At 33.0% G+C, this 21,517-nt stretch overlaps 3 protein-coding genes across 8 annotated transcripts; all 3 read left to right on the plus strand.

The window, feature by feature from the left end:
• Positions 1-2,062: 2,062 nt before the first annotated feature.
• LOC133699724 (transmembrane 9 superfamily member 5-like) lies at positions 2,063-5,953 on the plus strand. Its single transcript, XM_062123120.1, has 8 exons — positions 2,063-2,201; positions 2,396-2,659; positions 2,792-2,832; positions 3,057-3,645; positions 3,754-3,885; positions 4,407-4,563; positions 4,669-5,153; positions 5,392-5,953. The coding sequence occupies exons 2-8, from the start codon at positions 2,520-2,522 to the stop codon at positions 5,606-5,608; spliced, it is 1,761 nt and encodes a 586-aa protein (XP_061979104.1). The 5' UTR covers positions 2,063-2,201; positions 2,396-2,519; the 3' UTR covers positions 5,609-5,953.
• A 3,379-nt stretch (positions 5,954-9,332) lies between these two features.
• Positions 9,333-16,481, plus strand: LOC133699497 (cell division protein FtsZ homolog 2-1, chloroplastic-like). Of its 4 annotated transcripts, none has more exons than XM_062122759.1 (8): positions 9,333-9,413; positions 9,927-10,671; positions 11,257-11,556; positions 12,033-12,123; positions 12,361-12,488; positions 13,545-13,637; positions 14,598-14,654; positions 14,729-16,481. In XM_062122759.1, exons 2-8 carry the CDS (start codon positions 10,036-10,038, stop codon positions 14,855-14,857), a joined length of 1,434 nt encoding a protein of 477 aa, XP_061978743.1. In that variant the 5' UTR covers positions 9,333-9,413; positions 9,927-10,035; the 3' UTR covers positions 14,858-16,481. The 4 variants fall into 4 exon arrangements, with proteins under 4 accessions (XP_061978743.1, XP_061978741.1, XP_061978744.1 ...); XM_062122757.1 differs by having other exon boundaries at positions 9,365-9,500; XM_062122760.1 differs by having other exon boundaries at positions 9,365-9,500; positions 12,364-12,488.
• A 3,721-nt stretch (positions 16,482-20,202) lies between these two features.
• LOC133699046 (uncharacterized) lies at positions 20,203-21,445 on the plus strand. Of its 3 annotated transcripts, XM_062122175.1 has the most exons (3): positions 20,204-20,354; positions 20,475-20,914; positions 21,200-21,445. In XM_062122175.1, exons 1-3 carry the CDS (start codon positions 20,233-20,235, stop codon positions 21,202-21,204), a joined length of 567 nt encoding a protein of 188 aa, XP_061978159.1. In that variant the 5' UTR covers positions 20,204-20,232; the 3' UTR covers positions 21,205-21,445. The 3 variants fall into 3 exon arrangements, with proteins under 3 accessions (XP_061978158.1, XP_061978159.1, XP_061978160.1); XM_062122174.1 differs by lacking the exon at positions 21,200-21,445 and having other exon boundaries at positions 20,203-20,354; positions 20,475-21,109; XM_062122176.1 differs by lacking the exons at positions 20,204-20,354; positions 21,200-21,445 and having other exon boundaries at positions 20,380-21,109.
• The last annotated feature ends 72 nt before the right edge of the window (positions 21,446-21,517 follow it).

Genomic DNA, 21,517 nt, shown 5'->3' on the forward strand with positions numbered 1-21,517 from the left:
ATTAAAAGATAAATATAAATCAAGATATTTAATAGCGTAACATGGATTATTTACCTGGTTGTTTTAATGAATTTGTTTGTTAAAATCAATTTGTAATAAAAATTGACAGATATATAAAATTTATTAAATAAAAAGAAACGAAAAAAATACCATGAAGTTTGCACATATTAAAAAAATCATAATATATATATTTTTAATTTATAAAAATAAATAAATTTATATGAAATATATAAAAAATAATACAAACGAGTCATATTAACCTCGTAAAAAATTAAAGACACCTAATATAATTTAAAAAATAATTGTTATTTTAAAAAAAGGCTAAATGAGCTCAAAAAAATGATATAAGAGGGATATTAATTAAAAAAAACAAAATTAAAAAATATTTTAAAAAGCATAAAAAGGTGTTAATTGAAAAAAAAAACACCAAAAAAAAAAAGTTGGAGCACGTAGGCCTGGAAGCCCATGCCCATGTGCTGGGCCTGCTATTTTTTTAAAAAAAAAGGACGGACAACCCGTCCCTATTTTTTGAAAAAAAAAAGAATATATAGACAACACATTACTTGTTGTAGTAGACGACGTGTTGTTTGTCATCTCATATTTCAATCGCCACTATAATGCCTGGAAAATCGGGCCTATTGGTTTTTTTACCAAAAAAACATTTTTTTAACTCATTTTAACTGCAAAAACACTTTTAAAATACCAAGAAACCAACCTATCAACTTATTAAACCTAAAAAAACATAAATCAAACCAGGAAAAAAATTACATCCATGACCTAGATCTGTTTTTTATCAAGCTACAATGAGACTTGAGACAACCACCATAATACTCTATTCATCTAATGGAATCCATTTACACAATTTTTAACTTGTTTGGTGGTTAAAATCATTACCAACAAGAACTTTTTCTGTTTTGGTTGAAATTCGATGATTTCTCTATCTACTCTCATGAAAATAAAACTAAAAAATAATAAAAATAAAGTTTGATATCAAAATATATTTTTTAAAAAATAAAAGGATCGGTCATCTTAAAACAATGAAAGTTGGGGACTAAAATATACTTGACAAAAAAAATTAAGAACACCACCTATATTATCTATGTTTTTCATTTCGGTATCTTGTTTTTCAATTCAACCATCTTTATAAATAACACATAATTATGTGTTAATTTTAACTAAAAAATGCTCAATTGTACAAAGAAAAATATTTAAAATCAGATTGAATTTTTTAAAAAATCACTTTTCCAATCCACAATTAACTACGTTTAATTTGATTAATATTAAAACTGGTATAATTTTAAACTTAACTCGAGTTTGGTATCAAATCAATCCATCGGACCAGTGTAACAACTATGCTAACTAGCTTAACAAAGCAAACCGATCGTTTGATGTCATTTATGAAACTCATTTTAAAGGTGTCGGTTGGTGCAGCCAGGGTGAGGGGTAAGCAGCCGGCAGGCGGCAGTAGTGTCCACTGCTATAGGGAATTCATACGAACTCCGAGAATCAATGCAGGGGGATTATTTTTTGTTTGATTTTTATTATAAAAATTAAATTAAAATTAATTTAAATTGATCAGATTTGGTTATTTAAAAATAAAAATTAGTTTAAATTGATTTGGTTTAATTTTTTTTAGTTTGACTTGGTTTTTTTTTGTTTGGGTTGAATTCAGTTTAATTTTTTTATTTTTATACTTATAAAACCAAATCGGTCGGTTTTTTTAAAAATTATAATCGGTTTTTTCTTCATGATTTGAATTTTTTTAGTTATTTTTTTCCAGTTGACTCGGTTTTTTTTGTCTGGCTCGGTTTTTTCAGGTTTGGATTCGGTTTGGTTTTTTCAGTTTTAAATTTATAAAACCAAAACCAAACTGAACGGATTAGTTTTTTAAAAATTCTAATTAGTTTAATTGATTTTTTTTCACCATTCAGATTTTACAAATTTTTTTAATTTAATCAGTTTTTTAATTTTTTTTCTCACCCACCATCTGTTCTACTTGTCCAAGAATATTAGCAATTTAGCACGGAAGTCGATAGGTAAATGGCACTGATATCTTCAAGCATAAAAGCTGGTCTCACATATCAAATACTTTGCCAATTCTTTCAAGCAATTTTCGTAGCACCTAAAAGGACTATGAATTAATTGAGTGAAACCTGCTCATCTAGCTCAGGAAACAAAGTTTTTATGGTTTTAATAGTGAGGTATCGTTGGATCATATCAATTTTCACATAGTAATTTTTTTTTTCTGATTTTATATTAAGCATGCAATCTACCCTTAATGTATCTTAAAACTTATGCATATGAATGCTTCAGTTCAGTTATAAATATATACTTAATGTTTCTAGTACATTAAAAATTAATTTTCTTTCTGAATTATAAAATTTTTATCTTTCAGAGCATCAAATGGGCCAAAACGACATGTCTTTCATTGAGAAATCAGAGCATCTCTGTCCCACCAAACTCCGTCCTGCAATGCATTGATCTGCATCTCATGCCCTGACTCGAAACCCACTTGAAAAATGAGCTCCCTTTTAGTCCTCTTTTTTATTCTAGCCTTCTCTTTTGGATTCTCTGCCTCTTCACCATCCAATCACCGCTACAATGCTGGAGATCATGTCCCTTTGTTTGTTAACAAAGTGGGTCCATTGCACAATCCCAGGTACTTCTCTATATCAGCTCAAATCTTTCATTCAAATGCTAAAGTCCTAATCTTTTCCTTGTTGGGTATGGTGTGGACAATAAAGTTTTTGTTTTTATGATATATTTCTGCAATTTTTGTTCTGTATTGCAGTGCGACTTACTGGTACTATGACTTGCCATTTTGCCATCCAGGTTAGAATTTCGATGATCCATTTTGTTTTTAATGCTTAAGAAAAAGGGTCGTATATGATATTGTGAGAAAATGGAAATTTTATGCAGTGCAGTGAAAATGAAGGAAATTTTTTATAGGTTCTCTTTTTTGGTAAATTGTTACTGGGTTTTGTTTAGTTGATGTTTTGGTGAAAATATTGGAGTTTGAAGTGGTTAAAGTTTGTATCTTTTTTGTGGGTTTGCAGATAATATAATCCTAAAACAGGAAACACTCGGGGAGGTGCTGAATGGTGATCGTTTGAGTAGTGGTTTGTATGAGTTGAAATTCAGGGAGGACAAAACTGGGGTGACCCTTTGTGAAAAGAGGCTTAAAGGATATGAAGTTGCTAGGTTTAGGGATGCTGTCATTGATGATTTTTACTTCCAAATGTACTACGATGATCTTCCATTGTGGGGTTTTGTTGGGAAAATTGAAGAGCAAAGTTGGGTCCTTGGAGAGAAGAAGTTCAACTATTATCTGTTCAAACATGTGCAGTTTGATGTTATTTATAATGACAACCAAGTCATAGAAATAAGTGCTTTTAGTGACCCTGACCATGCTGTTGATATAACTGATGATGTTGATATGGATGTGAAGTTCACTTATTCAGTTTTTTGGAAAGCAACATCATCCAAGTTTGAAACCAGGATGGACAAGTACGCAAGGGCTTCGTTGCTTCCTGTACGAAGGCAGATTCGCTGGTTCTCATTCTTTATCTCTATTGCCAACATTGTGCTTTTTACAGGATTGCTTATGGTGTTTCTTAAGCGACTTCTTAAGAAGGATCTGGGAAAGTAATGCTCCCTTTAATACTTTATTCATATTTGGTTTTACGATGAAGATAATGTTATGAGCTGGTCATTTGGTATTCTTGGCCTCAGCTTTTTTCTTGTATGTTGCAGATTTGCCAGTGGAGATGAAGAAGAAGACAGGGAAGTCGGTTGGAAATACATACATGGTGATGTTTTCAGATACCCTAATAACATGTCCTTGTTCTGTGCTGTCTTGGGGGTAGGAACTCAACTGCTGACAGTGTAAGTGATCTTGGAGCACCCCTTTCTGTCCTCCACATCAATTTTAGAGCTATATTCCATTAACTTTCTTTAGGTTGCATCATCATAAAGTTTTTATAGGGAAGGGACATCATATCAAATTTTGCCTCGGTGTTCACTTGCGTGGTTGCTGCCATATTTCAAAAGCAGGCTTGAAGTCCTCCTCACTGCTGAGCAACAACAAAATCTCCTTTTCTGTACTTGTCATCAAATTTCTTTGCATTTGAGCTTTAACAAATCTAGCATCATGAAATATATTTTGTTTCTGGTGTTGATATACAGTGCTCTTGTATCTATTATTTTCCAAGCATTGGTATCATGGACCTTTTAGAACAAAATAGAACTGAAAGGTGGAAAAGGTCTACCGGCCTCAACTAGATTAGAATTTCAAGCTTATTAATTTGAATTGCGCCTTTGAAGCCATGTACATTGTTCATATGCTAACCTTACAAGTACCAGATTTCTAAGATTTATGTTCTTTCCAAACTGTAATTTTTTTCCAGGGTTTTCTTTTTATTTGTTTTGGCATTTGTTGGCATGCTCTGCCCCTACAACCGTGGAGCACTGTTCACTTATTTTGTCCTGCTTTATGCACTTTCATCTGTGGTTGGGGGCTATACCACTGCTTCTTTCCATAATCAGTTTTGTGAAACTGGATGGGTGAGAGAATTGTTTGGATTTGTTTTATTGTTTCTGTTTTATTTTTTAGTGCGTGCTCCTTCTGATTGTTTTTTTCCTGATTTTTGTGGCATATTGTTAATTCAGGAAAGGAGTGTACTTCTTAGTGGGATTCTCTACCCAGGTCCATCATTTGTGATACTGTCCGTTCTCAATACAATTTCTGTATCTTATGGGGCCACGGCATCGCTTCCTTTTGGCACCATTTTAGTGATTCTTCTCATATACATTTTGTTAGCCATTCCTTTATCTGCCTTTGGAGGGTTGATTGGGCATCGTTTTAGGTCTGAATTTCAAGCACCTTCTGCTACAAAAAGTCATCCAAGGGAAATTCCACCATCATCATGGTATAGAAGAACACCTTGTCAAATGTTTATTGGGGGACTCTTGCCTTTTAGTGCAGTTGCCATTGAGTTACATCACTTGTATGCAAGCTTGTGGGGCTACAAAATATGCACCCTTCCTAGCATTTTGTTTGTCACATTCATCATACTTATCATGCTGACTGCAATCTTGAGTATTGGGATGACATACATTCAGCTTTCTATGGAAGACCATGAATGGTGGTGGAGGTATGAGTTTTCATTTATACCTGTTATTTACGCTCTTTCCCTTGAATGTGTTTTCGATATTTTTATTTTGCTCACGTTTTCTTTTTGGTTTCCGAGGAGCAGGCAGGTTTTTGGTTTATTTTCTTAATTTTAGCTGCTTCACTTTATTAATGGAAAGAAGTCTCTTTCTTTTCTTTTCTTTTTTTTTTTAACATGTAGGTGTAGTATTTTTCATCACTTATTTTTTGGTTTGATGCAGATCTCTGTTGTGTGGGGGTTCAGTGGCCATTTTTATGTTTAGCTATGGCGTCTACTTCTTTTCCAGGTCAAGCATGAGTGGTTTTATGCAGCTATCCTTCTTCTTTGGCTATAATGCTTGCATGTGCTATGCATTTTTCTTGATAATCGGTACAATCAGTTTCCGCGCTTCCTTCGCCTTTGTTTGCCACATTTACCAATCTGTTAAGAGTGAATGAATATACGTTTGTTCAATGGCCCTTTTTTTGTTATTATTATTCTGACTGCTTTCAACAAAAATCACTAGTTCATGGGTTGGGAGGAGTGACTGAGCAAAACATAGTCGATTCTCATGTAGCAGATGGTGAATTTTCCCTGTAACTGAGCAATTAGAAAGCACTGTACAGAAAGCAAGGAGGAAACCATGTTTTTGTATATTTGGAAGGTGGCTTGCTTTTCAGTATTTTTGGGAACTTGATATTTGTTATCATCGATGATCATGCAGCATGCCTGTATACAGTAAACACATTCAAAAACATGTGCTAGTTTCTTGTGAGCAAGAAGTTAACACCTTTTTATACCAAGATGTGTGCATGGATATGTTTGCGGGCATTTCATGTAAAATAGAAGGTGTTTGAAATTTAGATACAGGCGCTATTACTATATTTCCATGTTCATGAAGTTATTTGTTACTCTTGGCATATTGCTTCTCCACCTGCATAAAATAGAAGGAAAAGATCCATTGCCAATGAACAAATCTATCCCAAGGAGACACTGTTTTCCTGGTATATGGTGGATAAAAATACCTCAGAAGATCAACAGGCCTGATGATGGCGAAAGGGAAAAAAACCCCGCCAAGTTAATCGATGTGAAATGAAGTTACTTCTCATAATGAACATATAATGCAACAGAAACGCCTTTTCACTTGGCAATGGAAATAAGAAGGGAAACCTCAGGGCAAACCCCAACCGTGTTCACCCGACTGTAGGATTGGTCTCGTTCAAATCTTTCGAATTATGTGTTTGATAATGGAGTTAAAAATATTTTTCTAAAATAATTTTTTAATGATTTTGACATCTTTATATCATAATTATTGAAAAAAGTTAAATAAAAAAATATTTTGAAAATTACTCTTGACAGCATTTCAACGGCAGTAATAAATAAATGACACCTTCATATAGGAGGTGGTCTTGTTTATCAAGCATGTGGTGAGCCACCAATGACTTGAGCCATAGAGGCTCTAGCACCTTTCAGAAACTGACTGGCATGGCTAGCTCTACCTCCTATCCTTAGCTGCAACCGTGCCACCAAGATCTTAGCCCAGTTGACTGCTATGATTTTTATAAGACTTTGACAAATCTTTTCCGTTCAAAGACAACTGTCAATACAAAAACCTCAACAACACAACTAGAAGCCACTCTCTCCCCTTTCGGGTACAAAGTCGTCAACAATATATTTTTAACATAACATGAAAAATATAATATAAATTTAAATTGTAAAATCATAATTTTTTTTATGCATACTTCAAGCACATTAAAATATAGATTTAAATACAATTAAAATATCTTAAAATACATGGTTTAAATAAAATATTTTATATAATTTAAGTAATTTAAAAATACAATACAATTATTAATGTCCATAGATTTTCATTAACTAACAATTAACAAACTTAAAACAAACAATCTATTGGTATGTCATGTAAACTAAAACTAGTTGCATTGTCTTTATCTTCCTTGTTATTCTTTAAATATTCATCAATATCATTACCATTAAGTGGATTATTAGAGTCACTACTAGTACCAATACCAATACTGTAAACATTAGTTCTACTACTGGTACTAAAATCAACATTATTAATGTTATTTAACTCAAAACTCCTTGAATACTCTAGATTGTTATCAATTTAAATCTTCAAGTCATCTCTAGTACTATGACTTTCAATTTCAGCATCATTATGAATTTTTTTCTTCATCACTTTTATTTTCTTTATCATTTTTTCTTTATGTTGCACTGTCAATGACACCAAGCAAATTAAAATTTGATGAACCATCATGTTTTTCTCTTGATTATCCAATTATCATCGGATAAAAATCATCTAAAACTACACCAAAATCATCAACTTGTTTTTTGACTTGGTTGTCATTCAATTTTAGATTGCATATCACAAATATCAAGTCATTCATTTTTTTCTGGTGCAAATGATTTTTTCATTTTGTATGAACCTAAATAAGCAATTCAAATTTATAAGATTCTTATCGAATATTTCAACATTTTAAATAATAAGATAAAAAAACTTATAATTTCAAAGGCACTCTAGTTACGCTCACATCTCAATAAAGTATAAGTCAAGCTTAGAACTTGGATTGGAAACCTTTGTAATTCTAGACATTCATCCCGATAAAAATCCTACCAATAAGCTGGAGTTTTTTTCTCCCTTGTTGTCTAGGCAATTTCAATGCCAAACAATCATTTTGCATCCTTGAATTATTCAAATTGTAAGTTAATTATGCACGTTTCAATTGCATCAGACACCATCCTTTCTAAGCATTGATAATCCAATTTTAATGTTGGCATTAACCTTAAAATTGAGATTATAATAATAATGAGGATTCAAATAATAAGTTGCTGCATGTAAAGATATATGGAGTTAAAGTTCTCATCTTATATTAACAATATTCCATATAGGTGTATAACCGTTAAAAAAAAATGAAAATATCATTACAATCTAGACAAATCTCAATTGAAAGTATCTTTCTAAAAACATTCATATTAATAAAGGAAAACATGTGAAATAAACAATTAGCAAGATATATATATATATATATATATATATATATATATATATATATATATATATATATATATATATATATTATAGAATCAAAATTCACTTGTATTTTTTCTTTTACTTAATCAATTGCTTCATCTATAAAACTCATAGCTAATTTCTCATCTGAATAAACTAATCGAAGAACTTTAATTAGAGGATATGCTGCCTTAATACATATAGTGACATCATGCTAAAACCTATTGTTCAGAATATAGTTTTAAATTTGTTTCCCTTCTTCTATTCTTGAAAATCTACATAACCTCTACTGTTTGGAAGTAAACATAGTTATCAGCTGCAATTTATGATCATTTAAACATTATAGAGACAAGTACGTAGTAGCAAACCGAGTGGTAGTAGACCTAATCAAATCCTTTTCTTTTATTAAGTGCATGAACATGGAAATAATAATAGTTCTTGAATAAATATACGAAGTGGTTTACCTCTCTTTGGTAATAGTTACTTGATAACCCTCTAGCTTCTTCTCAAAATCTTTCAATATCAAGTCGATACAATGAGCAACACATGATGTCCAAAACAACCTCATATACCTTATTAGCAGTTTTGGACATATTAGAAATATCCATCGATTATTAAAAAAAATTATTTTTTTAGAACTATTAACCAAAAAGTTACAAAAAAACATTTTTTTTATATGTTTATCCATTAGACATTATTGAACAACCTGTTTTTTTTTTCATTCTAGCTTGTACTCCTCAAGTAAATTCATTGTTTGATCCACTTCTTGCTTAAAATACTTCTCTCTAATATCATGATAAGATAGAGACTTGAAACTTGGCCAATCTTTGCAACCAATTCAAGTGCTTTAAAAAACTCAGTGTTTTTTACACAATTAAATGAAATTGTACTAGTATAGAAAAACCTTGCAATTTATCGACATACTTCTTCTCTAATATCATTTTTTAGTGATTGATTTATGATTGTTTGTGTACTTCCATTCTTACTAGCTGCCTTCTTTTCTTTGTCCTTTAAGCTAATTTCTTTCATCACATTTAACTATTTTTAAAAAAGTTTAAATTATTTTTTTATATATTTAAATTGTTTTAATATATTAGTATTAAAAATAAATTAAAAATAAATAAAAATATATTATTTTAATAATTGATTTTTAAAAAAACTTTAAGATGCTCGTTATCATCTCAGTCACATAACAAGTCTCTCTCATAACCTAAATTTTCAGCATTCGCAGTCAAGTAACTAGCTTTACCTTGCTTCCTTCTTCTCCTTCTCCTTCTTCTAATTTTCCATGCTGGGGTTTGTGATTTTTTACCATTCTATTTGTGAGTTGTTTTATAGTTTTTTTTTCTTCTTAAAATGTTGTTTCACTTATGTCCAGATGTCATCTTCTCCATTTTTGTTCCTGTTTGATGCAGTGATGGGTGGTTTAGGTCCCCCCCCCCCCCCATTTATCGGCTTCTTTCTTGGTTATTCCAGGCATATGTTGTAGCTAAATTGTTGAATTATTAGTGCTCGTTGCCAATTTCATGTGCGTATAGTTTCAAATAAAGACAGAGTCTTGAAAGTGTTTGGTTTTTTGTCTGTGAAATATGGGGTGGGGTTGGTAGTTGGGATCTTGATTTGTTTTTCAATGTTGTTTTGTTTGCTTGACCCAAGATGGATTTCTTAAAGTTTGAAATCTTTTTTCTGTAATACTATTTTTTTCTGTGTTTATCTTGACTGGTTAACTTGTTATTACCTGTGACCAGGTTAAGGAAGAATGGAATTAAGCAGAACAGTTCGATTTGGGCAGCTTTGGTTCTAAACTACTTCACTACTGAATCGTAATTTAAAGAATTTTGCTTTTTCCCTTCTAGTATGGCGTCTTGTGTATCTCCGCCTTTCACGCCATCTCGTACTCAAATTTCAGTAGGACGAAGGATTTCAACAGAAAACCGATTTGGTAGAATAGTTACGGCCCAAAGGTTTGACAAGAAGAAAGGTTCATGGGGCGCATGTGGAAGAAATGTCGTCAGTATCTCGCAAATTAGGTGTTCGGTTAACTCTCACAATATCAGTCCAAATCACAAAGACTCTTTCCTGGATTTACACCCCGAGGTTTCAATGCTCAGAAGTGATGCAAATGACACATATTCTAGTCTGAGAAAGGAGACGTCTGGAAGAAATGTCACCGAGAGCTCAGGGGATACCTCTTTTATGAGCAACTACAATGAAGCCAAGATCAAGGTTGTTGGTGTTGGAGGTGGTGGGTCTAATGCTGTTAATAGAATGATCGAGAGTTCTCTGACGGGGGTGGAGTTTTGGATAGTGAACACAGATATTCAGGCAATGAAGATGTCACCAGTGCTCCCAGAGAATCGATTGCAAGTTGGCAAAGAGCTGACTAGAGGTCTGGGTGCTGGTGGAAACCCGGATATAGGCATGAATGCTGCAAATGAAAGCAAAGCGGCGATAGAGGAGGCACTTTATGGTGCAGACATGGTCTTCATAACAGTATGCCCTAGTTCTTTTCCTATATGTTATTTGTTTAAAAAAATTAGTAAGATGAAAGTAGGTCTTGAGATATAGAACTCTTTTCTATCATCTTTTTGAAAAGAACAAGTTATTAGTTTTGCACAATTCAGTAGAATATTGAGATCAGAGGCACACTTTTTTGTGTTTTGCAGAACTGCATATTAGGCTTCCCATTGATCCTTGCTGATATCTAGTTAAGTAGAAATTCCAATAGATACGGGAGTTCAACTGTAGTCAAATGTTGTCAATCGAATGCTTTAAATTTTTTTTCCTGAATTGGAAAATAATGGGGGAAGATTATAGTTGTTGAAGGAAGTGCAAAATTACAAGTTCATATCATCAGATCATAGCTATGATTCATGTTATATCAGATATTGATGTAAAATCAGGCCAGAACAATTGCTATAGATCTACCACATTCTGTTGAGGGTTCCCTTTATATTTTGTTTTTGTCTCCATGTAGTTCTTCACAAGTCCTAGAAATAGATCACAGTACTGTACTTCCTGATTGTTGCTGCTTTTCTCATTCTGTTATGATATCCTGTTGATGCGTTAAATTTTTAGGCTGGAATGGGTGGAGGAACTGGCACTGGTGGGGCTCCAGTTATTGCTGGCGTTGCAAAGTCTATGGGAATACTGACTGTTGGTATTGTTACATCACCGTTTTCTTTTGAGGGCCGAAGACGCGCTGTTCAAGCTCAGGAAGGAATCGCGGCTCTGAGAAACAATGTCGACACATTAATTGTTATTCCTAATGACAAGTTGCTGACTGCAGTTTCTCAATCAACCCCAGTGACAGAGGCATTTAACTTGGCTGATGACATACTTCGGCAAGGTGTTCGTGGTATCTCTGACATCATCATGGTATGGAACGAGTAAAGGCAAATGCTAATTTAATTTGTGTCTTTGGCTTCCTATGATTTCTTTTCCGGTAATCATGTATGATGTTCATGTTCCATGACCATGAGCTTATAATTATGCACAATTTCGCTGTTTGTTTAATGTTTGACCATTCAATCAGCTCTGACAATGTCTATGCACTTGATTTTATAATTATAAAAAAACCCTTTTTTTGGAACTAGCATTCGCACTTATTTCTCTCTACTTCAAATTTTCTGTTGAATTTTCAACCAGAAACTTCTTACTTGTCAAATCCTGCAAAAGAAGAGAAGGCCAATTTCCAGGTTGCTACAGTCATCTGACAGGGGTTTCTGGACTTATCCCATGTCTCTAGGCCTCTGTCTTCTGTCTTCTATTCCTTTCCTTTGTCAACCATATTCAGCAATGTTCTTACTTATTCAGTTATTCCCCTGTAAATGGTGGGAAATTTTCTTCTACAGGTGCCAGGTCTGGTTAATGTTGATTTTGCTGATGTTCGAGCTATCATGAAAGATGCAGGTTCTTCTCTTTTGGGAATAGGAACTGCAACTGGTATGTAAAAGAAGAAAGAAAAGAATAACATTGTTATGTCACTACATGCATTTCTATTATTAATTTCTTGGGTTGTTGTGGTACACGTCTTTTTTATTTTTTCTGAATGCTTGCCTCTTTCATGGTGTCATTCTCAATTTCTGTTTTCCCTTCAATTTTTTCTGCACAACTGTTTGATGCATCATGATCAAAGTTTTAATTGTCTAGCTGTAATAATTTTTTTGCTTTATTGATTAGCAGGGAAGACCAGGGCTAGAGACGCTGCATTGAATGCCATCCAATCACCTTTGTTAGATATTGGCATTGAAAGAGCTACTGGGATTGTGTGGAATATAACTGGTGGAACTGATTTAACATTGTTTGAGGTGGGCCTTCTTCTCTGATTGTCATGGTTGAACCTGATTTTATTGCTATTTTATCTCCTGCACTTTTTAGTAGTGTTTTTGGGAGTACTAGGGAATATTAACTATTAAACATATAGGCATGCACATTCACTGCTTGTGTTTCAAATCCCCAGGGGAAAATGTCAAGATCGCAAGCATAATTTTTTATGCCAAATGGGTGCAATCTTTTCTTTTCTGTAATGAGTCTTTATCACTATTGTGTTTTTGCAATCCAAAAGGTTAGGATTTGGAGAGTTGGCGCACTAATTTGTATGTAATTGTTTTTCAAGCAAAACAAGAACACATAGATTTGCTAAGCTACCTGTAATGCATGCCATGTCCTTAACTCATGAAATAGTGGTCCTGCTCTTGCAGAATGAAGTCTTTGGAAAAAGTAAAATTCCTTGTGAAATAGTATCATGGTCATGCTGTTGGTTTATTAGCATGATAAATTGTTACTCTTTATTGGATGTTCTAATATTTTGTTATTGGATAAAGAAATTGAGTCTGTACAAGCATCCTTTATATCTTGGCTTTGATCAGTTAGATAGGTGCTTGCATCTTTTTTTCTATTTGTTTTAAAAAGATTTAAGTAACATATGCCACCAGCTTGTCTGGGAATGATGAGAAAACTATGGCCTGTACATGTGCATTCTCATCTCTACTGGCCACATCCTAATAGTCAACCTACTTCTACAGTGGCCAACATGAAGTTGGAACAGCTTTTTGAGGAGACATACATATATTAATGTGCAAGTTCTGCATACCAATACAAACTTTATTGCTCGTAGGGGAAAGGCAAATGAAATGAGTGGTTTACTTGTATGCTTTTGGGATTGTAGCAGTGAAAAAATCTGTCTTGTTTATCTAAAACGCTACCCAATGTCGTGTGCGTTTGTGCTATAATTTGTTATAACGAATTGGGTTAATATGTAGCTACATGGCTCTCTACACCCATTTTACACTAACATCCTGCCATGGTTTTCTATTTAGTAAGAAGATATTTTGACTTCAATTCTCGTGTCATATTTCTTGAAGGTGAATGCTGCAGCGGAGGTTATATATGACCTAGTGGATCCAACTGCAAACCTGATATTTGGAGCAGTGATTGATCCAGCACTAAGTGGTCAAGTAAGTAGGCAATAGAGAAATAACAGTAACATTATGTTTTTTATTATTCTGGTAACAGGTAATCTGGAGGGTATTTTCTAAAAAAAAAATTAAACAAAAGGAATACAAGGAAAAATTGAGGTTCTGAGGACGAAATAGAAAATACAGATAAATGATTACTGTTGCATATCACAAAATTTGACCTTAGCAAAGCTTTTCTCATTCAAGTGGCCATCAAGAGTCAATTTCTCTTTGTCAAAGATTTTTCTACGTCAAAACTTCCAGAACTGTATATGTCCTATATACCAAAGTTTCTCATAAAAAATGAATTGAATTGCTAAGCAATTCCACATGAATTTCTGGATAACCCGTTTAGTGAATTTACTAATCAATTTATGAAGCCTAAAGCAGAAGACCTCAAACAATAAAGGACTGAGAAAACCCAGATATACAGCTTCTAATTTTTCAAGAATGCGAATTTATGCAACCTTTTCTAATCTTATTACAATTTTTTTCTTTTGAACTTCAAGCTTTAATATCATTGCATGAGTCCTTCAAGTTAGTGGTATGAATGAGCTTTCAGGTTATTAGAGAACCATTATGTTTAGCAATCCCATTTCCCTTGCTTTGTACGTCAGATTACATAATATTTTTCCTTTAAGATAGTATTGACGATGAGCAAACAATAAATCAAAATTGAGTTTTTATAACTGTAATTAACAAACATGACATCTGAAATTGCTCATTTAGCTTGTGATAATGAGGTATTCAACTCCAAGGGATGAATCCAAAAAGAAATCTTTATTGGTTCTACCTCTTTCTTCTGTTCGAAGAGCCTGGAAGCTGAAGTTCTGTGTTGTTGAGCTCTGATGTATGAGGATATTATAAATAACATTTCTTGCTGCATGAGCTTTAAGTCTGATTAATCGATAATCATCTCTCTCTTTATTTAGTTATTGTTGGTGTCCTTTTGTCATTTAGGTTAGCATAACCCTGATCGCCACTGGATTTAATCGCCGGGATGAAGGTGAAGGACAGGTATGTTTTTGAGGTCCATCTTCTTATGATAAATTTTATCTGTTTATTTATCCTTTTGATTGGCCAAAATGCAGGGGACGCAGCGTGCTCATGGTGATGTTTCTCTTGGAACAAATAGACGTCCACCATACGCCGATGGTGGCTCTGTGGAGATTCCTGAGTTCTTGAGGAAGAAGGGCCGTTCTCTCTTCCCACGAATGTGACCTGTTTTGCTCGTTATTTCATTGTATTGAAATGTATATTCTTCTTCTCTTTGTTTTTTCTTTTCCTCTCTGAGATCTTCTCCTGACACCCTTTAGAGTTGACTGGAATGCTAGAGATTCACTCAGAAAATAATTGTTTAAGTTTAGATTTTTAAAATTGCATTTGTGGTATGTGTAGAGCCTCCAATTCTTTTCTTCAAATAAAGAATTTGGTAGTACATCAATATGACATTGATCTATGCCTTTTGGGTGATATAATAGAATCCTAGTGAGATGCCACTTATTATTTCTTGTTTTGGCCCCTTGAAGCTTTCTTACCACCTGTGCCTGGTTACCTTTTTTCAGTGATTTTTCAACTCAGATTATTTTGGGGATCAAAATAGGTTCTTAGTCTTCATCTTAGCATTAAGTATGATACTCTCAAAAATATATCTCATGTTCTCTATATAGATATCATAAAATCTTTGCCGCAGGAAATCAATTTCTGTGATCCTGTTCTGTTTTTATGCTCATCCACATGTTTGCTCCCTAGAAAATCAATTCCTGTGTGCTACCTTTCCACCTCAATTAATTCACATACCAAATCAACCGACGGTATTGGACCAAACCTAGCGAGTGCACACCGCGCACACTTGTTGGCCACCTTCAGCCATCCAAAAAACAGAAACATATTTTTTATTTTAAAGAGTCCTGCTGTGTACTATTCAAATCAACCTGTCTATACCAACTTAAGCCACACAAATCTGACCACAACAAGAAGCATGGATGATGAGACGTAGGGTTGTCTGATACCATACAAAAAAAATTAACACTTGTGATCTGTATTATCACTTTCCTCCCATCTATTCTTTCTTGCACACACAATCAAGATTTTATAAGCCTCAAGCCCTGTCAAAATCTACCCAGCACTCCCCGGTGTAGCAAGCCCCGGTATTTTGCTTCAAAATGGAGGGCACGCATTTGTCATCTATGAAACAAGAACCCTCCTCCGATCCAGGAAAACCCACCACTAGGAATATTGCATTTTCTTGGCATCCAAAGTCACCTTCTAGGGCAGAAACCTCGCAAATCATGAACAAAGCACAAACATGGTGTTCTTATCCTGGAGTGGAGAATGTTGGGAATGAAGTGAAAGAGCAGGCAGCTGAGGCATTGATTTTAATGCACAGAGAAAGTGTTACTCTTACTGCTACTACTACAGGACGTGAGAGACTAAAGAGGCATAGAGAAGAGGTGAGTGGCAAGGTGATGATTCCGGATACATGGGGTCAGGAAAATTTGCTTACAGATTGGATTGATTATTCATCATTTGACAAGCTGTTAGCCCCAAAAGGAATCACATCAGCTCGTGAAGCACTTGTCGCTGAGGGACGTAGAGCCAGAACTTCTCATCAACGATTGGGAGTAGAAAGTAGCTGTTAATTAAATAAATGATGAATCTCTTTAATTATCTTTCTCCTTGCTTAATTTTCTAGATTTGATCTGGCAGGAGAGCCTCGTTATATACATGATGGCATGAAATCCTTGAGTGCTTTCTTTGATGGGCCATGATTGTTTTTGTAGATTGTAGAAGTGGAAGCATGTGATTCTCTAATTAATTATACACCACTTTAATTGCTCTTAATTTTATTTCTTTTAACATAAAGGGATTCGCTGGGATCATGGATTTTACAGTTATTTCATCACAGAAAGAAACTGTTCTTTTTCTTCCCAGATGCATGCATGCAACTGTGGGATTAAGTCTATCTAGTTGTCCAAAAATATATGATACAAGAAGCTAAAGACAAGGAGAGTAAATAAAGTAGACCAATGTTGAGTGTGGACACAAAATATGAGTCCTGATCGTGACACAAGCATATAAAAATAGAAGCAGAAACCTCCTGTTGTAGCCCAGGTTTTTGCTACTGGTTTGTAGTGCAGGGGACTGGGGAGAGGACTTCTCGAGAAAAAAAAAGGCTGGGGAGGAAAATTAGGATAGATTATTTCAAATACAGATTATGATGTGAATGTGTAATTGTTAGAAATAGATTAGATTGAGATGGGTTATTGATAGAAGATGTTTCCTTTAATAATCAAGAGAGACATTCGAGTTTAGACTAGCATTGGAAGATAAATATTCATCATTTTTTTAAAAAAAATATATTTTATTTAATTATTTATTGTTTAAATAGGGATATGTGTTCATCACCATACCCTATGTTATTATGGAAAAGTTTTGTGGATATTTTTATACAGAAATGCAAGGTGAAATGTAATGTATGAACTTGATATAAATTCAGAATATAAAAAAAAATGAGTCAGCCACAATGACAAGAACTATAATGTGTAAATGAGTGGATAAGTTATCCAAAATTCAATGCAACGAATAATTAATTGAAATTCAATCTAATTTATGTTATTTTCATGCTCAAACACATCAAATCAATTCTAATTGATGACATTCATAACTAATTTATCATCAATTCAACAAATTTTAAACTCAACCTAAAACCTAAACAATAGTTTCATTTCAATTAAACCAAACACAAATTAAATATAAAATTCATATAATTATTAACAATAATGTAGTATGTTTATCTCGTTTGTAGGATTAGAAAGTGTTGAGGCGATGGTGGCAGTGGGCGGCGGTTTTTGCAGAGAAAAACATCCTAAGAGGTTTAGAGAATAAAATGAGTTTGAGTTTTGGGTGTTTTGAGGGGGGAACAAGTAATTCATGAGGTTTTTTTTTTTTAAGAGAGAAGCTGTTGGTGTCATTTTTAAAAGAAATGGTTGTTATGTTTGTGTTCTTTGATCTGGATAAGGAGTTAAATTTCATAACATGTCGTGCTTTAGATATGTGACATGTAAGTTGTTATTCTGAAGCACAACAATATAGTTGTCGCGTTTGAAAATAACGATATTTATTAAATGTCGTGCATGCATCAGAAGCACAACAAGCTCAAATTATGCTATTTTACTAAAAAAATTATTTTATTGTGCTAATTTAAAAAAAATCAAATATATGACTATAATTGTCAGACTCGACTCAAAGTTTGACTTGATAAAAGACATAGTTATAGTTATTGGGTACATCAAGTCAATTTATATGTTAGTGGATGAACTCTAATTATTTTTTTATTAAAACACTATTGTTTCATCAAAAAAATATTTTAATTTTAACCTAATTAGAATTTGAACTAAATTTGATTTGGTCAATTATATCATAGTTAAATCTACTAGGTTCATAAACTATTATTTATATTTTATTTATTTATTTTTATTGCCCATCAATGTAATATATGAGATATCACAATTCTATATATATATATATATATATATATATATATGAGGAAATGAGGTTAAGGTAGTCCTTGATGCCCGCAATTTGTCTGCAACCTTAATTGCTCATAGTCCAGCAGCTTCACATGGCTGACAAGCTATGTTTCTGTTTTATCTCTGCATAGACTGAAGAAACTCTTCCACTTGCTATCTGAGTTTTGTTTAAACTTTTTTCTCCTTCTCGATGTTCGTTTCACATAATACGAATTTCACAGTACAATCGAGTGAAACTAAGTGATAAAAAGCTTTAAAAATTAAATAAATATTTTGTTAATATTGTGCTATTTTTTCTAATCTTTTAGTTGCCTTCTTTAATGGATTTAGCTTTAAAATCATTAGATAAAGAAAAAAAGTGTTCTTGCTAGGGTTTTTAGTTAATATATTTTAAGACTCTTGAAAGTTTCTCAAATAGATACATTGGCTAGTTAGTTTAAATATCCAGAGCTTAAAGCAATTTAAATTATATGAGGATTAACTTGATGTAACTCGATTGACTTTACAGGTATAAAAACAACCTATATAACTCGTAAAAAACATAGTTTTGACTAAAAAAATTTCAAGATGATATCTTTTTTTAATATTAAGATAATATATTGAATTGACTCGAGTTAATATGTCAAATCCGCGAGTCAAGTTATGAGACTATGACAACCTCATAGAAAACAAATCAAAATAAATTATGAAGTTTAGTTCTCAATAAACCCATCTTGAAGAATGAAATTGAAAAAAAATAATCAATTTAAAAAGGACATAAGAAAATAACTTGAGTTAATCTGTCAAACCCACAACTAAGGTCATAAAACCGAGATAATCTCATAAAAAATAAATCGAAACAAATTATAAATAACAATCCTTAATCAGTCCAATGTTGAATGATAAGATTAGAAGAAAAAAATATTAAAAAAAATAACCCGAATCAATTTATCAAACCATTACTCAGATCATTAAACTGAGATAATTTCATATAAAGAAAATTAAAAAAAATGACCTTATTTAAACTAGGTTGACTCTTAAATTTGTGACTTTGATCTTTAGACTAAGATAACCATATAAATAGCAAATCAAACAAATCATAAAAGTTCAATTCTCAATCAGCAATGTCGGATCCAATGCTAAACAATGAAATCTTAAAAACATAATTAAAAAATGACACAAAAACGAGTAAAGTCAACTTGGGTTAACCTGTTAAGCACTATTCTATGTCATGAAGCTGATATAACCTAATAAAAGGCAAGTCAAAACAAATCATGAAACCTAATTTTTAATCAAACACAATATTAATTAAATGATGAAACTGAAGGAAAAAAACTCAATTAAAAAACCTGAGTCAATCGGGTTAACCCGTCAAACCCACGATCTATGTAATGAGAGTGATAAATCAATAAAAAAATAAATTTAATATTAAATAATGAAATTTAAAAAAAAAATAATTGAAAAAATTAATTAAAGAAAAAAAACAAAGTAGTATTTAAATGAATAGTCATTTGTTAGGAGAGGTGCATAGAACTTATTCTCTTTTAATTTATAGTTAATAAATGAATGCTCTATCTTACCCCTCAATTAATATAATAATTTAGGTGATTCGGTATTTGTTTTTTAAAGAACTTTAAATTTTTTTATCTTTTTTAAAAAATTAAAACAATATAATTTTAATTAATACGATCAATTTATTCAACTTATAACCAAAATCAAGTTTAATAACTTTGATTAAAGATATCAAAAATATCACCGGTTTTAAAATAAAATAAATCCAAATTTAACATGAACTTTGCTAGATCATTGAGTAACTCATTCAGCACATAAAAAATAACTAATATATTTTTTTTATATAGAAAAAACCTTATTCTTATTTTCAGAAATTTACGATGGCTTGCTCTCATTAATTTGTCACTTACGTGACAAAAAATATCTAACATTTTGTTTCACACATTCCACATCCTTGTTTCCATTGAACAACTCCCTTTCTCCTCACCATGTCCACCTCAAGCTCGCCATCAACCCCACCCGAACTATAAAATAAATAAATAAAAATCAAATACTTTTCTATATGTCTCTCTATGATTACTAAAACCACACAAATTTCTCTCCAGCATAAAGTCCGAGACGTAGAGGTGCCATGCACCATACGAAGCAAGCAAGCCTTTGTGACGTGTAATCTTGCTCCCCCACTCATTCTTCTGCAGGGCTCTCTCCTTCTGTCTTTGCTTTTATTATTATTATTATTTTTCTCGCATAATTAAACCCCATTTTAGATAATAATCTTTGCCAATCTTCCTTTGTCACGCCCCCAATTTTGAAGCATGGCTAGCAAGATGGAAGGCTCCCACTTCTCAAAATCCAGGAAAGAAGAAGAACCCGCCATTGATATAGTTAATATTGATAGCCACACAAATATTATTTCTGGTGGATCCACTAGCCAAACCCTTGCATTTTCCGGCACTGATCAAGCAACCAGCTCGGTGCCTCCTCAAGGAGCAGTACATCGTGACGGAGGTGGCGGTGATGGTGATCGTGAGGTGTTGGATAAAGATTGTGGACGTGAAAGATTAAAGAGGCATAGAGAAGAGGTTGCTGGTAGGGTCATGATACCAGATACATGGGGACAAGAGAATTTGCTCAAGGATTGGATTGATTGTTCCACCTTCGATGAGCTGTTAGCCCCAAAGGAAATCTCATCAGCTCGTGAAGCACTTGTTGCTGAGGAACGCAGAAAAAGGTCTCCAAGATTGAGCATAGCAAGTAGGTGCTGATGATCCATGATGATATCTTCAAATAACTAATTATCTTTCATTAATTATTTACTGGAATGATGAGCATGTTGGATTTATCAATTATTAGTTTTTAATCAGTGATGCATTAAGCAGTATCCATGTAATTCACTGAATTTGTGTAATTATTTACTGGAATGAAGAGGTTGCTGGTAGAGTTGAAGAATGCATGATTTTCTGTAAATATAATGTTAGTCTTATGCGTTCACTAACCAGAAAAATAATCTTCGTTTACATCAATTATATACATGTACAGGATGACAAATATCAACTACAGTTTCCCTTCCACTTGACTCTCAAGCAATGAAGTTGGATATCGATAACGATCATAGCAATAAGAATAAACTAGATGTTCTATCCTTTATTTCTTCATTTATCTCCTTTTCCCAGTAATTGTCAAGCCCTTCAGAGCATTCAAAACTGCAGAATCAGCACATTTTTTTCCTAGCTAATTGTTGTATTGATTCAAATATGTAGAATTAGCACGTTAATTTTCTTACTAGCTAATTGTTCTTGGGTTGGATCAATCGAGCATCCCTATATATAGCACAAAATCATAGTGCTTACTGTACTT

The sequence above is a fragment of the Populus nigra genome, chromosome 7, assembly GCF_951802175.1.
Source record: "Populus nigra chromosome 7, ddPopNigr1.1, whole genome shotgun sequence".
Taxonomy (NCBI): Eukaryota; Viridiplantae; Streptophyta; class Magnoliopsida; order Malpighiales; family Salicaceae; genus Populus; species Populus nigra.